Source organism: Otolemur garnettii, unplaced genomic scaffold (assembly GCF_000181295.1).
Source record: "Otolemur garnettii isolate 467f Iridium unplaced genomic scaffold, OtoGar3 scaffold00017, whole genome shotgun sequence".
In the NCBI taxonomy this organism is placed as follows: domain Eukaryota; kingdom Metazoa; phylum Chordata; class Mammalia; order Primates; family Galagidae; genus Otolemur; species Otolemur garnettii.
The window spans coordinates 7165706-7179797 of NW_003852412.1; the positions used below are offsets into that span (position 1 = coordinate 7165706).

At 40.6% G+C, this 14092-nt stretch overlaps 1 protein-coding gene across 1 annotated transcript; it reads right to left on the reverse strand.

The window, feature by feature from the left end:
• Nucleotides 1-13312: 13312 nt before the first annotated feature.
• Nucleotides 13313-13718, reverse strand: LOC100957602 (prothymosin alpha-like). The gene has a single exon (XM_012802759.2). It carries the CDS (start codon nucleotides 13685-13687, stop codon nucleotides 13343-13345), a length of 345 nt encoding a protein of 114 aa, XP_012658213.1. The 5' UTR covers nucleotides 13688-13718; the 3' UTR covers nucleotides 13313-13342.
• Nucleotides 13719-14092: the final 374 nt, after the last annotated feature.

Sequence of the window (14092 nt, forward strand, 5' to 3'; positions counted from 1 at the left end):
TGTAATCCCATTACTAGGCACCTACCCAGAAGAAAAAAAATCCTTCTGTGATAAGGACATTTGCACTAGACTGTTTATTGCAGCTCAATTTATAATTGTCAAAATGTGGAAACAACCTAAATGCTCATCAACCCAGGAATGGATTAACAAGCTGTGTGTGGTATATATATACCATGGAATAGTATTCAGCCACTAAAAAAGATGAAGACTTTATATCTTTTGTATTAACCTGGATGGAAGTGGAATACATTTTTCTTAGTAAAGCATCATAAGAACGGAGAAGCAAGAATCCAATGTGCTCAGTTCTAATATGAAGGCAGTAAATGAGCTAATACAAAGGGTGGGGTAGGGGAAAGGGGAAGAGGTAGCAGGGGAAGGAAGGAAGGCGGGGGATGGGGGGCTACAGTGTATGGCACATCTCTTGGGGGCAGTACACAAGTATGAGAGGGACTTTATCTAACAAATTCAATCAGTGCAACCTAATTTTTTGTATCCTCAATAAATCCCCAAAAATAAAAAATAAATAAATAAATAAATAAAAATAAAAATAAACAAAACCAAAAATATGTTTGTTTGTAATTTTTTTACACGTGCATTAGCTCATTTAATCATTATCACAATTCATCTTACAGATAAGGAAACAGAGGCTCATGGACTTTAGGTAGCTTTTCCAGATTCTTCTAGCTAATAAGTGTCAGAGCTGGGAGTCGAAGCTACAGACTCCTTGGTTGGAGCTCTCTGTATGCACTTCTTGTTGGAGACTATCAAAGACTTGGTTGAAGTCAAGACTAACTGGTGTTCAACTCAGTGTTTGCTAATCTATCATCATAGAAACATAATCTAAAAATTAGTCTCCACAAATCCTGTTAAATGAAAAATTATTTAGAGCAGTTGTGCCCACAAGTTCCTGCCCTCTGAATTAATGAGAAGCCTCTGGATTAATTGATGTAACTGTAATTTTATGCTGAGGCCTCATGGGGATTTCAGAGAAAAAGAGAGATAACTCAGGACATTATAAGATTCTTACAGAGAAATTGAAAGTAGAACTATAGCAATAAGGGGCCTTAATGGGAAAGGCCCATTGATGTCTTAATGGGAAACTGTAAAGAGTATTGGAGGAGGGAATGTAGGATCAGGAAGCTAGAGATGAACAGAAACAAAACACCACACAGTGAAAGTACCTTAATATGCTGAGAGAAATAGAGTGTGTTCTTGAAAAGTTTCTGATACTTCCTTAAAATAATGGTTTATTTACTAGATTGGGTTTGGCCACATGTAACAGAAAAACCTAAAAATGGCAGTCGAAATAAGATGAAAGTTTATATCTCTTTTACAAACTAGAAGGCCAGAAATTGGAAGTATGAAAGCTCCAGGGTGTTAGAGACCCAGGATCTTTCTACATTGTTTTGCCATTCATGGCTTCTACTCTCTGTGGCAACTCATGGCCCAAAAAGACTTCTGGAGCTCTGGTTATCATATATACATTCTAGGCAGCTGGAAGAAGGGGGAAAGAAGGGCCTACTCTCTCCCTTCTAAGGAGATTTTCCTGAAGTTATTCACAACACTTCTTCTTTTATCTTGTCAAGGAAATAATCATACCAGTACTTAGTTGCAAGAGAGGCTAAGTCCCCTATAAATGAAGGATTCTGTTCCTCAGGAGGAGAGAGAATGCCTGTGGCAGCAGGCTCTGCCACAAATGGGTAAAGGATAATATAACAATAATAATAATATTATACTAATTGACTTGATCTACCTCCTCCAAGACATCCACATCAGAATATTCCAGTACCCTAAGTAGGCACCATAGTACTTTTTATTATAAAATTTTTGACATGAAGTCAATTTAGATACTTTTATAGCAAGAATAATGGGAATAGATTGGCAGTGAAGCCAAAAATGATATAACTGAGTTTACATTGTATTATAATCACAAGATTTCCCTAATCTGGTCAGCTGGCTTTGTCCTCAGGCTGTGGTAGCTGGATGCATGTGATAAGGAATCCTTTTACATTTAGTGTCATCTGTCTTCTCATGTTGTTACACTGCAGATGGCTTAAAAATTGAACTTGCAGCAGCCTGTTTTTCTACTTACCTGTATTCATATTTCAAGCAAGCACAGGTCAAATTTCAAGGGAAAATTCTATCAAAAATGACATTTAACTCCCATATATTCAAATACTGCATAGAACCAAATGCTCATCTCTTTCTAAAATCATATGTAAGAATATGATTAAAGCAGAGAAAATTTTGAAGGAAAAATTAACATATATGATGCATTGTTATATAAGGATAATATTCTTCTAAATAAATGTCTTTCTTTATTTTCTATAATGATAATAACAGCTAACATTTATTGAGTGATTATTCTGTGCCAAGAGCAGAGTTGAGTACTTTATCTTATTCAGTCAAAAACTCTTATAAGAGCTTCAGGGTGTTGTCTTAAAATTTTGTCCCTCAGGCTCTGTCATTCATCCTTTTTACAAACATTTACCAAATACTAGGCGCCTGGCATTATACTGAAAGATAGGGATACAGAGATAAAAGACAGAGCCCATCCTAAGGAAGCTCACCACTACAAAAAGGATACGGGGCAAGCGGAGAAATAAAAGGAGTACATGCTGATTCCTACATGCGTGAGCTCCGTGAATGGGCTGCATGGGGATTTAAGAGAAATCATATAATTTTTCTAAGTTTCAGGATCCTCAGCTGAAGAATGAGGGTCGCCAGAGTGATCAATAAGACAATCCATGTAGGCTCTGCACCCATAGCACAGTGGTTACGACACCAGCCACATACACTGAGGCTGGCGGGTTCCAACTCGGCCCCGGCCAGCTGAACAACAATGACAACTGCAACAACAAAAAAATAGCCAGGTGTTGTGGTGGGCGCCTATAATCCCAGCTACTTGGGAGGGTGAGGCAAGAGAATCATTTATGCCCAAGAGTTGGAGGTTGCCATAAGCTATGATACCACAGGCTTCTACCGAGAGCAACAGAGTGAGACTATCTCAAAAAAAAAACCCTCAAAAAACAAGATAATCTATGTAAAGCACTTAACTTGCTGTTTGGCACAAGGTTTGTTGTTGTTATATACTGTGTAAACAGAAGCCCCTGGGGCCTAAAGGAACACTAAAAAAGACACTGAACTCCAACGTGAGGCTGAGAAGGGTTTAAGAAGATTGGCGCAAAAGTAATCATGGTTTTTGCAAGGTTGAAATTTGCCATTTCATACTGAAATATATCCTTAATAAGGTGGTTATGTTATCATTTTAATGCACATTTCTCACTTAATGTTTTTTGGCTAATGACTTATTGCTTACTGTTTATATTTATTTTGGACTACGGAAATGATGTGAGACAAAAAGCAAATTCAAGCAATTTTTTTACTCGAGTTTAAAATGGGTCATAAAACGACAGAGACAACTTACAACATCAACAACATGTTTGGCCCAAGAACTGCTAACAAATGCACTGTGCAGTGGTGGGTCAAGAAGTTTTGCAAAGGAGATGAGAGGCTTGAAGGTAAGGAGCATAGTGGTGGCATGGGAAGTTGACATGGAAGCTGGTCTCACAACTACCTGAGAGGTTACCAAAAACTCAGCAGCCACCATTGTACAGTCGTTCAGCATCTGAAGCAAGTTGGAAAGGTAGAAAAGCTAGATAAGTGGGTGCCTCATGAACTGACCGAAAATCAGAACAATCATCATTGTCAAGCGTCATCTTTTATTCTATGCAAAAGCAACAATCAGACTGTGATGTGCAATGAAAACTGAATTTCATACAATAACCAGCTCTGTGGTTGGACTGAGAAGAACCTCCAAAGCACTTCCCAAAGCCAAACTGGCACCAAGCAAGTGCCGTGGTCACTGTTTAGTGGTCTTCTGCCTGATCCACTACAGCTTTCTGGATCCTGGCGAAACCATCACATCTGAGTAATCTGCTCAGCCAATTGATGACAGGCAACAAGAACTGCAACGCTCACAGCCAGCCCGGGTCAACAGAAAGGGCCCAATTCTCCTCAGCAACACCCCACCCCTCAGTGCATAACCAGTGCTTCAAAAGTTGAAGGATTGGGCTACAGAGTTTTGCCTCATCTGTCATATTCACCTCTCCTCTAGCCAACTGGCTTCCACTTCTTCAAGCATCTCAACAACTTTTTGCAGGGAAAACACTTTTACAACCAGCAGGATGCAGAAAATGCTTTCCAAGAGATTATTAAATCCCAAAGCATAGAGTTTTATGCTACAGGAAGAAACAAATTTGTTTCTTCTTGGCCACAATGTGTTGATTGCAATGGTGCCCATTTTGATTAATTAAGATGTATTTGAACCTGGTTATAAGGATTTAAAATTCATGGTTCAGGCTCAGTGCCTGTAGCTCAGAGGTTAGAGCGCAAGTCACATACACTGGAGCTGGCAGGTTCGAGCCCAGCCCGGGGCAAGTCAAACAACAATGACAACTACAACCAAAAAAATAGCCAGGAGTTGTGGCAGGAGCCTGTAGTCCCAGCTATTCAGGAGGCTGAGGCAAGAGAATGGCTTAAGGACGAGAGTTTGAGGTTGCTGTGAGCTGTGATGTCATTGTGCTCTAACGAGGGTGACACAGTGAGACTGTTTAAAATATATATATACCAAACAAATAAATAAATAATAAAATAAAATTCATGGTTCAAAACCTGAATTGCAGGGCGGCGCCTGTGGCTCAAAGGAGTAAGGCGCCGGCCCTATATGCTGGAGGTGGCAGGTTCAAACCCAGCCCTGTCCAAAAACTGCAAAAAAAAAAAAAAAACAAAACCTGAATTGCTTTTACACCAACCTAATATATCTAAGCTGACCATTGAAGGATGTGCAACTCAGCTATTTTCCCAAGTTCTCCAGCTTTCCAAAGGCAACCTTCTCTCTAATGCCCAGATGATGATAACCTGACCTACCTCACTGTAAAGCTGAAAGTCTCATCTTTTACTGAGTCACTCCCCCAAGAATAACAGTGAAAACTTGAGGGATGATGACAAGTTCCACAGAGCCTTGGGCGTCCCGCCAGATGCTCTCCCTGGGCCATTGCTCTTCTCTGTGCACGGCATCTCCAGTCATAACTAACCACCACCCCAGGCTCCTTCTGCTTTCCCAGTTCCACATAGGCCCCAAGCTGGGACTTAGACCCCTCAACTGATGCTCCAAAGCACGTCTTGGAAGGGGCTGTCCCTTATGGCTTTACTAAAGGATCAAAAAGAACAGAATATGCCTAGAAGCCACCCTATCCCATGAATAAAGGTGGTTACCCTGACAGCCACAGACCAAACACAAATTGGATCTCTCTGCTCAACTCCCACCAATCTTTTCCATATAGAAGTAGGGGCCCGCTGCACTCTTGTCTTAGTCCATTTTTATGTTGCTGTAAAGCAACACCTGAGGGTGGGTAATTTATAAAAAGGGATTTATTTGGCTCACAGTTCTGCAGGAAGTACAAGAAGCATGGTGCTGGCATCTGGATGTGGTGAGAGCCTCAGGCTATTTCCACTCATTGCAGAAGGGAAGGGGAGTGGCATGTGCAGGGATCACAGAGATTACATGGCAAAAAAGAAAGCAAGAGATTGGCAGCAAGAGAGAGAGGTGAGGAGGTGCCAGGTTCTTTTCAACAACCAACTCTCGTGGGAACTGAGAATAAGGACTCATTCACAAGAATAGCATTACGCCAATTATGGAGGATCCACTCCTTGACCCAAACACCTCCCATTTGATCCAACCCCAACACTGGGATCAAATTTAACATGAGGTTTGGAGAATCAAATTTCCAAGCTGTCGCAGCCACCATTCACAGAAATTTTCAGATACCTCAATATTCCTGATTTCATGTTCAATCCCCTCTGTGCCCCAAAGAAAGATATAGTGCCTTCTCTTTCTAGTCCAACACCCTTCCCTTTCCCAGCTCAGGATGGCAGGAATATGAGCACTCATTTCCTTCAGGGTAGTGCTGCCTTCATCCCAAAGACATCTGGGATAATCCCCAGAGTCCTCAAACATTTCCCAGATCAGAATTGTTCCTGTGCAGGACACCAATGGTCCAGTTCATCTAGTGCTGCTTCAAGCTGGTCTACAACCTTACAGACTTCTGACTGCCTTGAGGGGGGGAAAGTCCATGACTGCGTGACTTTTCTGCCATAGTTCCAAACCTCAAATGGACACTGCTTGGTCAAAAAGCCATGTAACTTCACTTACACAATCATTTCAGGCAAAGAATAGTCTAAATCCAGATTTAGATGAAATTTTTTTCATTAATTTGCCAATATACTACATTTACATTATTATAAAGAAAATATCTTACTCTGAAGCTTTTGCATTATTACCCTATGTTCTTGGCTTTCCTGAGAAAAATGAAGAGGTGTTTGCCTTTCAAATGTATTACTAAAAGGATTCACTCAAGCAGTCCATCCTAAAACAAAGGAAAGTTTCATCCCAAAGTCAAATGTTTACCTGCTAAGTGTCTCATTTCCTCAGAGTTCTGTTCTCAGTAACTATGTGTTAGGAATACTTTGCTTTACCTTAAATGTATGCTTCAGTATTCAGAATGGAAATAGCCCAGAGCATTTTAAAAGTAGTATAAAACTGTCCTGTTAAAAGACATTTTTAGCAGTCTACTACTATTGAAAACAATACTCCTTGGCCAGAAACTCGTTCAGGGAAGTCAGACATATCAACAAAAACCCTCTGATGGTTAATTTTAGGTGTCAGTTTGACTGAATTAAGGATTACCTAGAGAACTGGTAGACCATTATTTCTGGATGTGTCTGTGAGAGTGTTTCAAGAGAAGTCTGGAGTGTCAATGGACCAAGTGGGGAAGATCAACTCTTAATGTGGCCAGAAACCACCTGATAGACCTACCACCCAGTAGACCAAGCTGAGACATAACAAAAAGGCAATTTCACCTCTGTCTTGGAGCTGGGACGCTCTTCTTCCCCTTCTTCTCCAGAACTCCAGATTCTATGGCTTTTGGACTCCAGAACTTAGCCCGGTGGCCCCCTGGAGTTCTTAGGCCTTCAGCTTCTGAGTAAGAGTTATAGCGTTGGTCTTTGCTTCTGAGGACTTGGACTGAGCCAGGCTACTAGCATCCCAGGCTCTCCAGCTTGCAGACAGTCTGTCATGGGACTTCTCAGCCTCCCTACTCATGTGAGTCAATTCACGTAAGAAATTCCCTTTCATATGTCTATATATCCTATTGGTTCTATCTGGAAAATGGTGACTGATACAAATCCCTGTCTAGAAACCAAGGAAAACCCCTTTTTGGATAGTTAATAACTATTTGGCATTCAAATATATACCCCCAAAAGATTTTTATTAACATTACTCAAATAATATTTTAAAACTCAATGACTCATTCTGTTCCCAGTATTATGGTACCCAGGGTACAAGTCAACCTTTCTTCAATTATTTATTTGTTTGTTTGTTTATTTATTTATTTTTGAGACAGAGTCTTACTTTGTCACCCTCAATAGAGTCCTATGGTGTCATAGCTCACAGCAAAATCAAACTCTTGGGCTCAAGTGATTCTCTTGCCTCAGCCTCCCAAGTAGCTGGGACTATAAGAACCTATAGAGGAAAGGCCTATATGCCTCTGGCCAAAAAAGCTGTTTGAGAGAGAGCAGTAAAAGACTTTGTATAGGCATACTTGAGAGGAAATGAGGCAGAATCCCATGTGGCCGGGTTGGTTGCAGGCCTAAAAACCCCCTGACCTAAGGTCAGCCTGGTCGGTTGTAGTCGTAAAAACTCCATGACTTAAGGCCCACATGGGAGCAGAGGTTTGCACATAAATTTCTGTATGCCCTAGAAGTTTCTTAATTATGCCTTGGTTTAAAGATCGAAGTAACTGCCTCCAAATAGCAAGGTCAGTAGGACAGACCTTCAAATTGCCTCTTTCCTCCATAGCCTCAGGCTTCATCAGATAAGAACAAAAGAAGTAATGGCTAACAACATGTTCTCCATTAAGTTATGTTAAACCAGGTTATGTTGAAAGGGTTATGCTAAAAAAAAAAAAAGGTTATGCTAAAAGGTATATATTAGGTAGATTATCAGATTACTAGGGAGGAGCTACTCATCAGATAGTCACAAGATGTTTGAATGGATTAATGAAGTCATTGATGTCCAATGCACATGTGCAGAATAAAGTCATTGATGTCTGGTGTGCATGTGCAGAGGGATTATAATGAATATTAATGAGGTCATTGATGTATAGCGTGCATGTACAAGATTGACTATATAAACCAACAATAAATAAAGAAAGCTCGCCATTTTGCCTGAGCGAGCAAATGGTCACCTTTCTTTAAAATACAATTTCAATAAGCGTGCTAATTCTTCATGACATCCCTTTTCTGTGAGACCCTAATGGCAACAGAACCCACCACAATGCCCAGCTATTTTTAGAGATGGGGTCTCTCTCTGGCTCGGACTGGTCTGTAACCTCTAAGCTCAGGCAATCTACCCACATCAGCCTCCCAGAGTGCTGGAATTACAGGCTTGAGCCACTGTGCCTGGCCCAATCATTCGTTTATTAACATTTCTTCTCTGCTTTAAACAGATAAGTTTAGATTTTCTCACCAATAGCCAAGTTTTTCCTTGCCTCTGTATAATGGTGAATTTTAGGATATGTGTTTTTGTTAATATTAAGCATTATTAAATATTAACAGAAATTTTTAAGGCAATATTTTTTCATCCATTTCAATGAATTTTTGGAAAAATCAGCTGAGATAATGAGCAGAAAGAAAAACTTTTAGGAAACCATAGAATACATAAAAATTATTATCCTTATTGTTTTGTTAAGGTTGGAGAAAGGCTGATGATCCTTAATTGTACAAATGGCAATTTGTACAAATGGAAGTCTGGCCAAGGAGGGCTGGAAAGGAAAGGAACTAAGAACTTAAATTCAAAAGAGATAGCTCAGAAAGAATAAAGAGAAAAGTAACAAGAACAAGATTGTATAACATGTCTCTCAATTTTATCTCATTTGGTCATACCTGATTCCCCTCCTACATGAGGAAAATGAGGGTCCTTTCAGCCTCTGAGCTTTAGGTCATCCAAGCAGGGTTGGCAATTTAGCAATGAAGGGCCTAAGCCTCACCCACAGGTGGGCTGATATGTGGAGTCAGTGTGCCATGGCAATATCTGGGGGACCTACTTTCAAGGCCTGAGCCCCATAGGCCTAAAGCAATATAGCCTCCTTCTGCTTCCACCATACTATCCAGCTATAAAACTGAGGTTCTACTGACATTTCCTGACTCCCATCTCCCTGCTGGGGCTAGAGACCTGAAAATCAGTGAACTAACTTTCCTTTGGTGGTCTAACCTGTCTCTTGGCTTCTAAGACAAGCAAATGAGACATCTTGAACCTATAAGATGGCCATTTATCAGATTTTCAATCTTGCTACCAGCTACAAATTCCTAATATGCCCTCCTATTTATCAGGGGGTCCCTTTGGGCAAGGATTACTGACTACATCAGTTTTAAATTATTTGCTTTTGGCCTTTTAGAAGTTGCATGATGACCAACTGCTAACTCCTTTGGGTCCAGGCCAACATTGCCCTTCTTACTCTACTCCTTGACCAGGCTAATGCAATTTTAATGTTCCTTATAGCTAAGCCCATCTAAGCTAGTGTGGATCCTACAAAGGTTTGCCATGAAATGAAAAGTTACCACACTGAAAACATCACCTGCTGCAAAGACTCAAGAGAATCACAATTAATCAAGACATAACTTTACTGAAGAGTCACAGGTAAAAACAGAAGTTTATATAGCAGAAGTGTGTTGCTTTCATAAATTGCATTGAAAATTCCACCTTGGTCTTTTCAATCACTCATTCTAAGGGAATACAGATGTCATGTAGTGAGAACACTCACTAGGGACATGAGATACCCATTTCACTAGGGTTTTTTTTTTTTTTTTTATTTTGAGACAGAGCCTCAAGCTGTCCCCCTGGGTAGAGTGCCGTGGCATTACAGCTCACAGCAACCTCCAACTCCTGGGCTCAAGCGAGTCTCCTGCCTCTGCCTCCCAAGTAGCTAGGACCACAGGCGCCTGCCACAACGCCCGGCTATTTTTTGGTTGCAGCCGTCATTGTTGTTTGGCGGGTCCGGGCTGGGGATTCGAACCCGCCACCTTAGGTGTACGTGGCTGGCGCCTTAGCCGGTTGAGCTATAGGCGCCGAGCCATTCACTAGGGTTTTATAAGAATTAATTGAGATAATTTTGTCAAGGATCAGCAATAGAGACTGATATATAATAGGTACTCAAAAATACAATATACCATTGATTCTAAAATGCACATTTATTTTCACAATTTAACATCTTTCATCTCTTAAATTGTAGTGAATCTTTTATTGTGTCACAGTTTAATGACAGTTTTCTTTTTTCTTAACAGGACATAAAATAATAGTACATCTTACAGTCAATAGCGTTTTAAGTTTGAAGAGATGCAAGAATCTCTTGTCTCTTTCTCTTACCACAGTATCCAAGAAGATATTTAATTCTCTTCCCAATCTGACAAGCAACACTGCAAAAATAAAAGCAACACTAAAATGGATGGTGCCTTACAACCATTTAGAACAATTGAGAACAATTTTTTCTCAATTTCACTTGAGTAGTCCACATTTAGGGCTGTGAAAAGAACAACTGAGATTTTTGTGAAATAACAAGATCTTTAAAGAGGGCTCTTTTTTGCCTTTTTCACAGGCAGGTCTTGTTAAAAATTAATTGTGAACTCTATATATCAGTCATGGTTCTCCAGAGAAACAGAACTAAGAGATTTTATGTGGGAGGAGGAGAGGGGAATGAAGGCAGGCAGGGAGAAAGAGAAGGAGAAAGGGAAATGTGGAGAGAAAGAGAGATTTATTATTAGTAATTGGCTCCCACTCTTGCACAGGATGAAAAGCACCTTGATCTGTCATTCACCAATTACAGACCCAGGAAAACCCTTGTATTTCCAGTCTGAGTTAAAAGGCCTGAAAACCAGAAGAGTTGATAGTGTAACTCCTAGTCTGAGGCCCCAGGGCCAGAAAAGATGAGCTGTCCCACTTAGAGCAGGCAGGCAGGAGGAAAAGGTGGGAGAAGTCTTCCTCCCTCCCCTTTTGTTCTATTCAGGCCCTCTCCACCTACATTGGAGAGGGCAATCTACTTTACCTTCCACTAATTCAAATGCTAATCTCATCCCCAAACACCTTCATAGACAGACTCAGAAATAATGTTAATCCAGGCATCCTGTGGCCAGTCGAGTTGACACATAAAATTAACCATTATATGCTAGATAATATAACTCTATGAAAGGAAATATGTTCTCATTATTTGAAACATTCCACTTATACCATACTGGTTGGTTCTGCCAAATCATCAAGCATTTCTGAGGTTAAGTTGCACTGGTTCAAGTCCTGGTTTTAACAATAGTTCACAAGAACAGCTATGAATGAATGTTCACAAGCACACCTAAGTCATCTGTTCCCTTCCTACTTTTCTCTTGGACACTCCATCAGTTGAATTCTTACCTAAGAGCTACTGTTGGGAAAAAAGAAGACATACTCTGTAAAATAATTTAAGAAGGTTTATTATCCTGAGCTAAATTTGAGAACCATAACCTAGAGCTTCACCCAAGAAGCCTTGAGCAAGTGGACTCAAGGTGGTAGGGTTACAGTTTAGTTTCATACATTTTAGGGAGACAGGGATTACAGGTGAAGTTATATAAATCAATAGGTATAAAATATACATTGGTTGGCCCCAAGAAGACAATTGGCTGAAAGAATTAGGCTCTATCAGAAAGACTAGGAGTCAGAAAAGGAATGCTTAAGATAAAGGGTCTGTTAATTAGAGACAAAGGGGTTTGTTATGTAGAGTGAGGACCCAAAGGTAGAGAAGGTAGGTCTTGTAGCCTTAGGTCTGTTAATGAGTCACAGAGGACATCTCTAAGAAGGGGAGGGAGCAAGATGAGGCTTGTCTGATCGCCTTCCTAAAGGCCAGGAACTCAATTTTAGGGATCCTCTTAGCTGAAAGGAAGTCCAGTCAGTCAGTCGCTGAGAAGGGGAGCCTTAAGATCTTATTTTAATTCACACTACCTGAGGAAATAACACATTATAGTGAGAGAGGGTACTCAGAAAAAATAAAGTCTAAAAATATAAAGAAGTTCTCGCAGACGCCCCAAGGACACACCTACAAAGTCCTCCCCATAGCCACTCAGCTTTTAAAAATTTGTAGAAACTTAACTTCCTGGGACCTTGAAACTAATGCTTGCTTCCACTTCTGTAAAAGCTCATGCTTCTGTAAGACCCCAAGCCCACCTTCTCCAGTTCAATTAAACTGACCAATAAGAAGGGTATCTGTTGACAAGGAACCCTTGGCTGGAGATAAAAGGGAAAAGACAGAGCCATTTCAGGAGCTTGGCCATTTTTGGACTTTGGTCCACTGTGGCTCTGCTAGCTGAAATAAAGCCCTGCCTCTTTTAAACACAGATTTTCAGGTATTTCTCTCTCTTCATCGGGGCTTGTTTTCCTGCAAAAATAGGATTTCAAAACTGGACTGAAACATTTCCTGATAACCTCCAATCCAAAATCAATTTTCCCTTAACTGTGTTTCCATTATATTTCTTTCTTTCTTTTTTTTTTTTTTAGAACGACTCGGCAAAATAAAATTCCAGTTTAGTGTGGGACAACATTGTTTCACATATACATCAAACAGGCCAAAAAAATAATAATAATAAACAGCAACTTCATAGACAAAAAAAAAAGAAAAAAGAAAAAAAGAAACCTTTTACCTTTGGCCTTTTTACCATCTCATACAAATCAACTACTTATAGTACAGCTAAGTACATACACAAAAAAAGTTACTGGAATGCTTGGAATAAGATTGTTTTTGTTGTTGTTTTTGCTTTTTTTACAAGGTTTTTTTTTTCTCCTTTCAGATTATAATGAACATGGTCACACCAGAAGTAAAGTCAGAGTCAGAAGTAGGACAGAGACCACTCTGAAGGCTGGTTTGGTCATCCCAGATCATTAAGAATGGCTGACCCCTAACAATATGTACAAAAATATAAAATGTAAATAAAAAATACAAACAAATTTCCTTTTTAAAGTACTTTTAAGAAAAAAAAAGCAGGGCTTTGGAAGTTTTGGTTCTTTTTTCCTCCCCTGTTGCAAATTCTCGTGATTTTGGTTGGGTAGTGAAGAGCGCAGGTCATCTGGGGGTAGCACTGCCTGCGGTGGCGGGCGGGCAGGCCTCTCTACTGAAGGTGACCACATTTAGATTCTGAGACGGGAAGTGGAGGGTGAATAGGTCACAGTGGCCTTTTGTTTTAAGTTTAACTTTTCCTTTTTTGCTGTCTAGTCATCCTCCTCAGTCTTCTGCTTCTTGGTATCCACATCATCATCCTCATCATCTTCAGCTGCCTGTTTGCCCATCGTGGCCTCAGCTTCCTCATCTTCGTCTCCATCTTCTTCTTTGCATCGCCTTCTTCCTCCACCTCCTCTTTCCTCCCCACCTTCTTCCTCTTCTTCATCTACCTTATTGTCAGCCTCCTGCTCCCCATTTTCCTCATTAGCGTTCCCATTAGCAAGGGCGTCTCTTCTATTCTCTGCCTCCTCCACAGCTTCCTTCATCTCCTTTAAGTCCTTGGTGGTGATCTCAGAGCTGGTGTCCACCGCTGCGTCTGACATGGTGGGGCACATCAGTGATCCTATGCAGAGGATGGAAGAGAAAGCAAGAGTTCGGGGACTCTGGCTATAAGCTGCTGGAATCCGCAGCAGAGGAGGAGTAGCACGGCGGAGTAGCGCTGCGGGGGTGGTTGCGACGAGGAGGAAACCAGACCCAGGAACGATGCAAAGACGGCTTTTCAGAGCTGCCAGTCTATATTTCTTATTTGCCATAATTATATCAGAGTGGCTTCATTATTATGAAGGAGTGGCTCGTTCACTCCTCCTCATTTGCTGTCAAAGTCCTAAAGGGGTAGACCATATCATTTGTACATCTGTATCTTCACAGCACCACATAAAGTATCTTAAATACATTAGTTTTGCTATTTTAGCTGAAATGTATTAAATTGAAATGTACAGTGCTGTGGGCCTTTGTTAGTA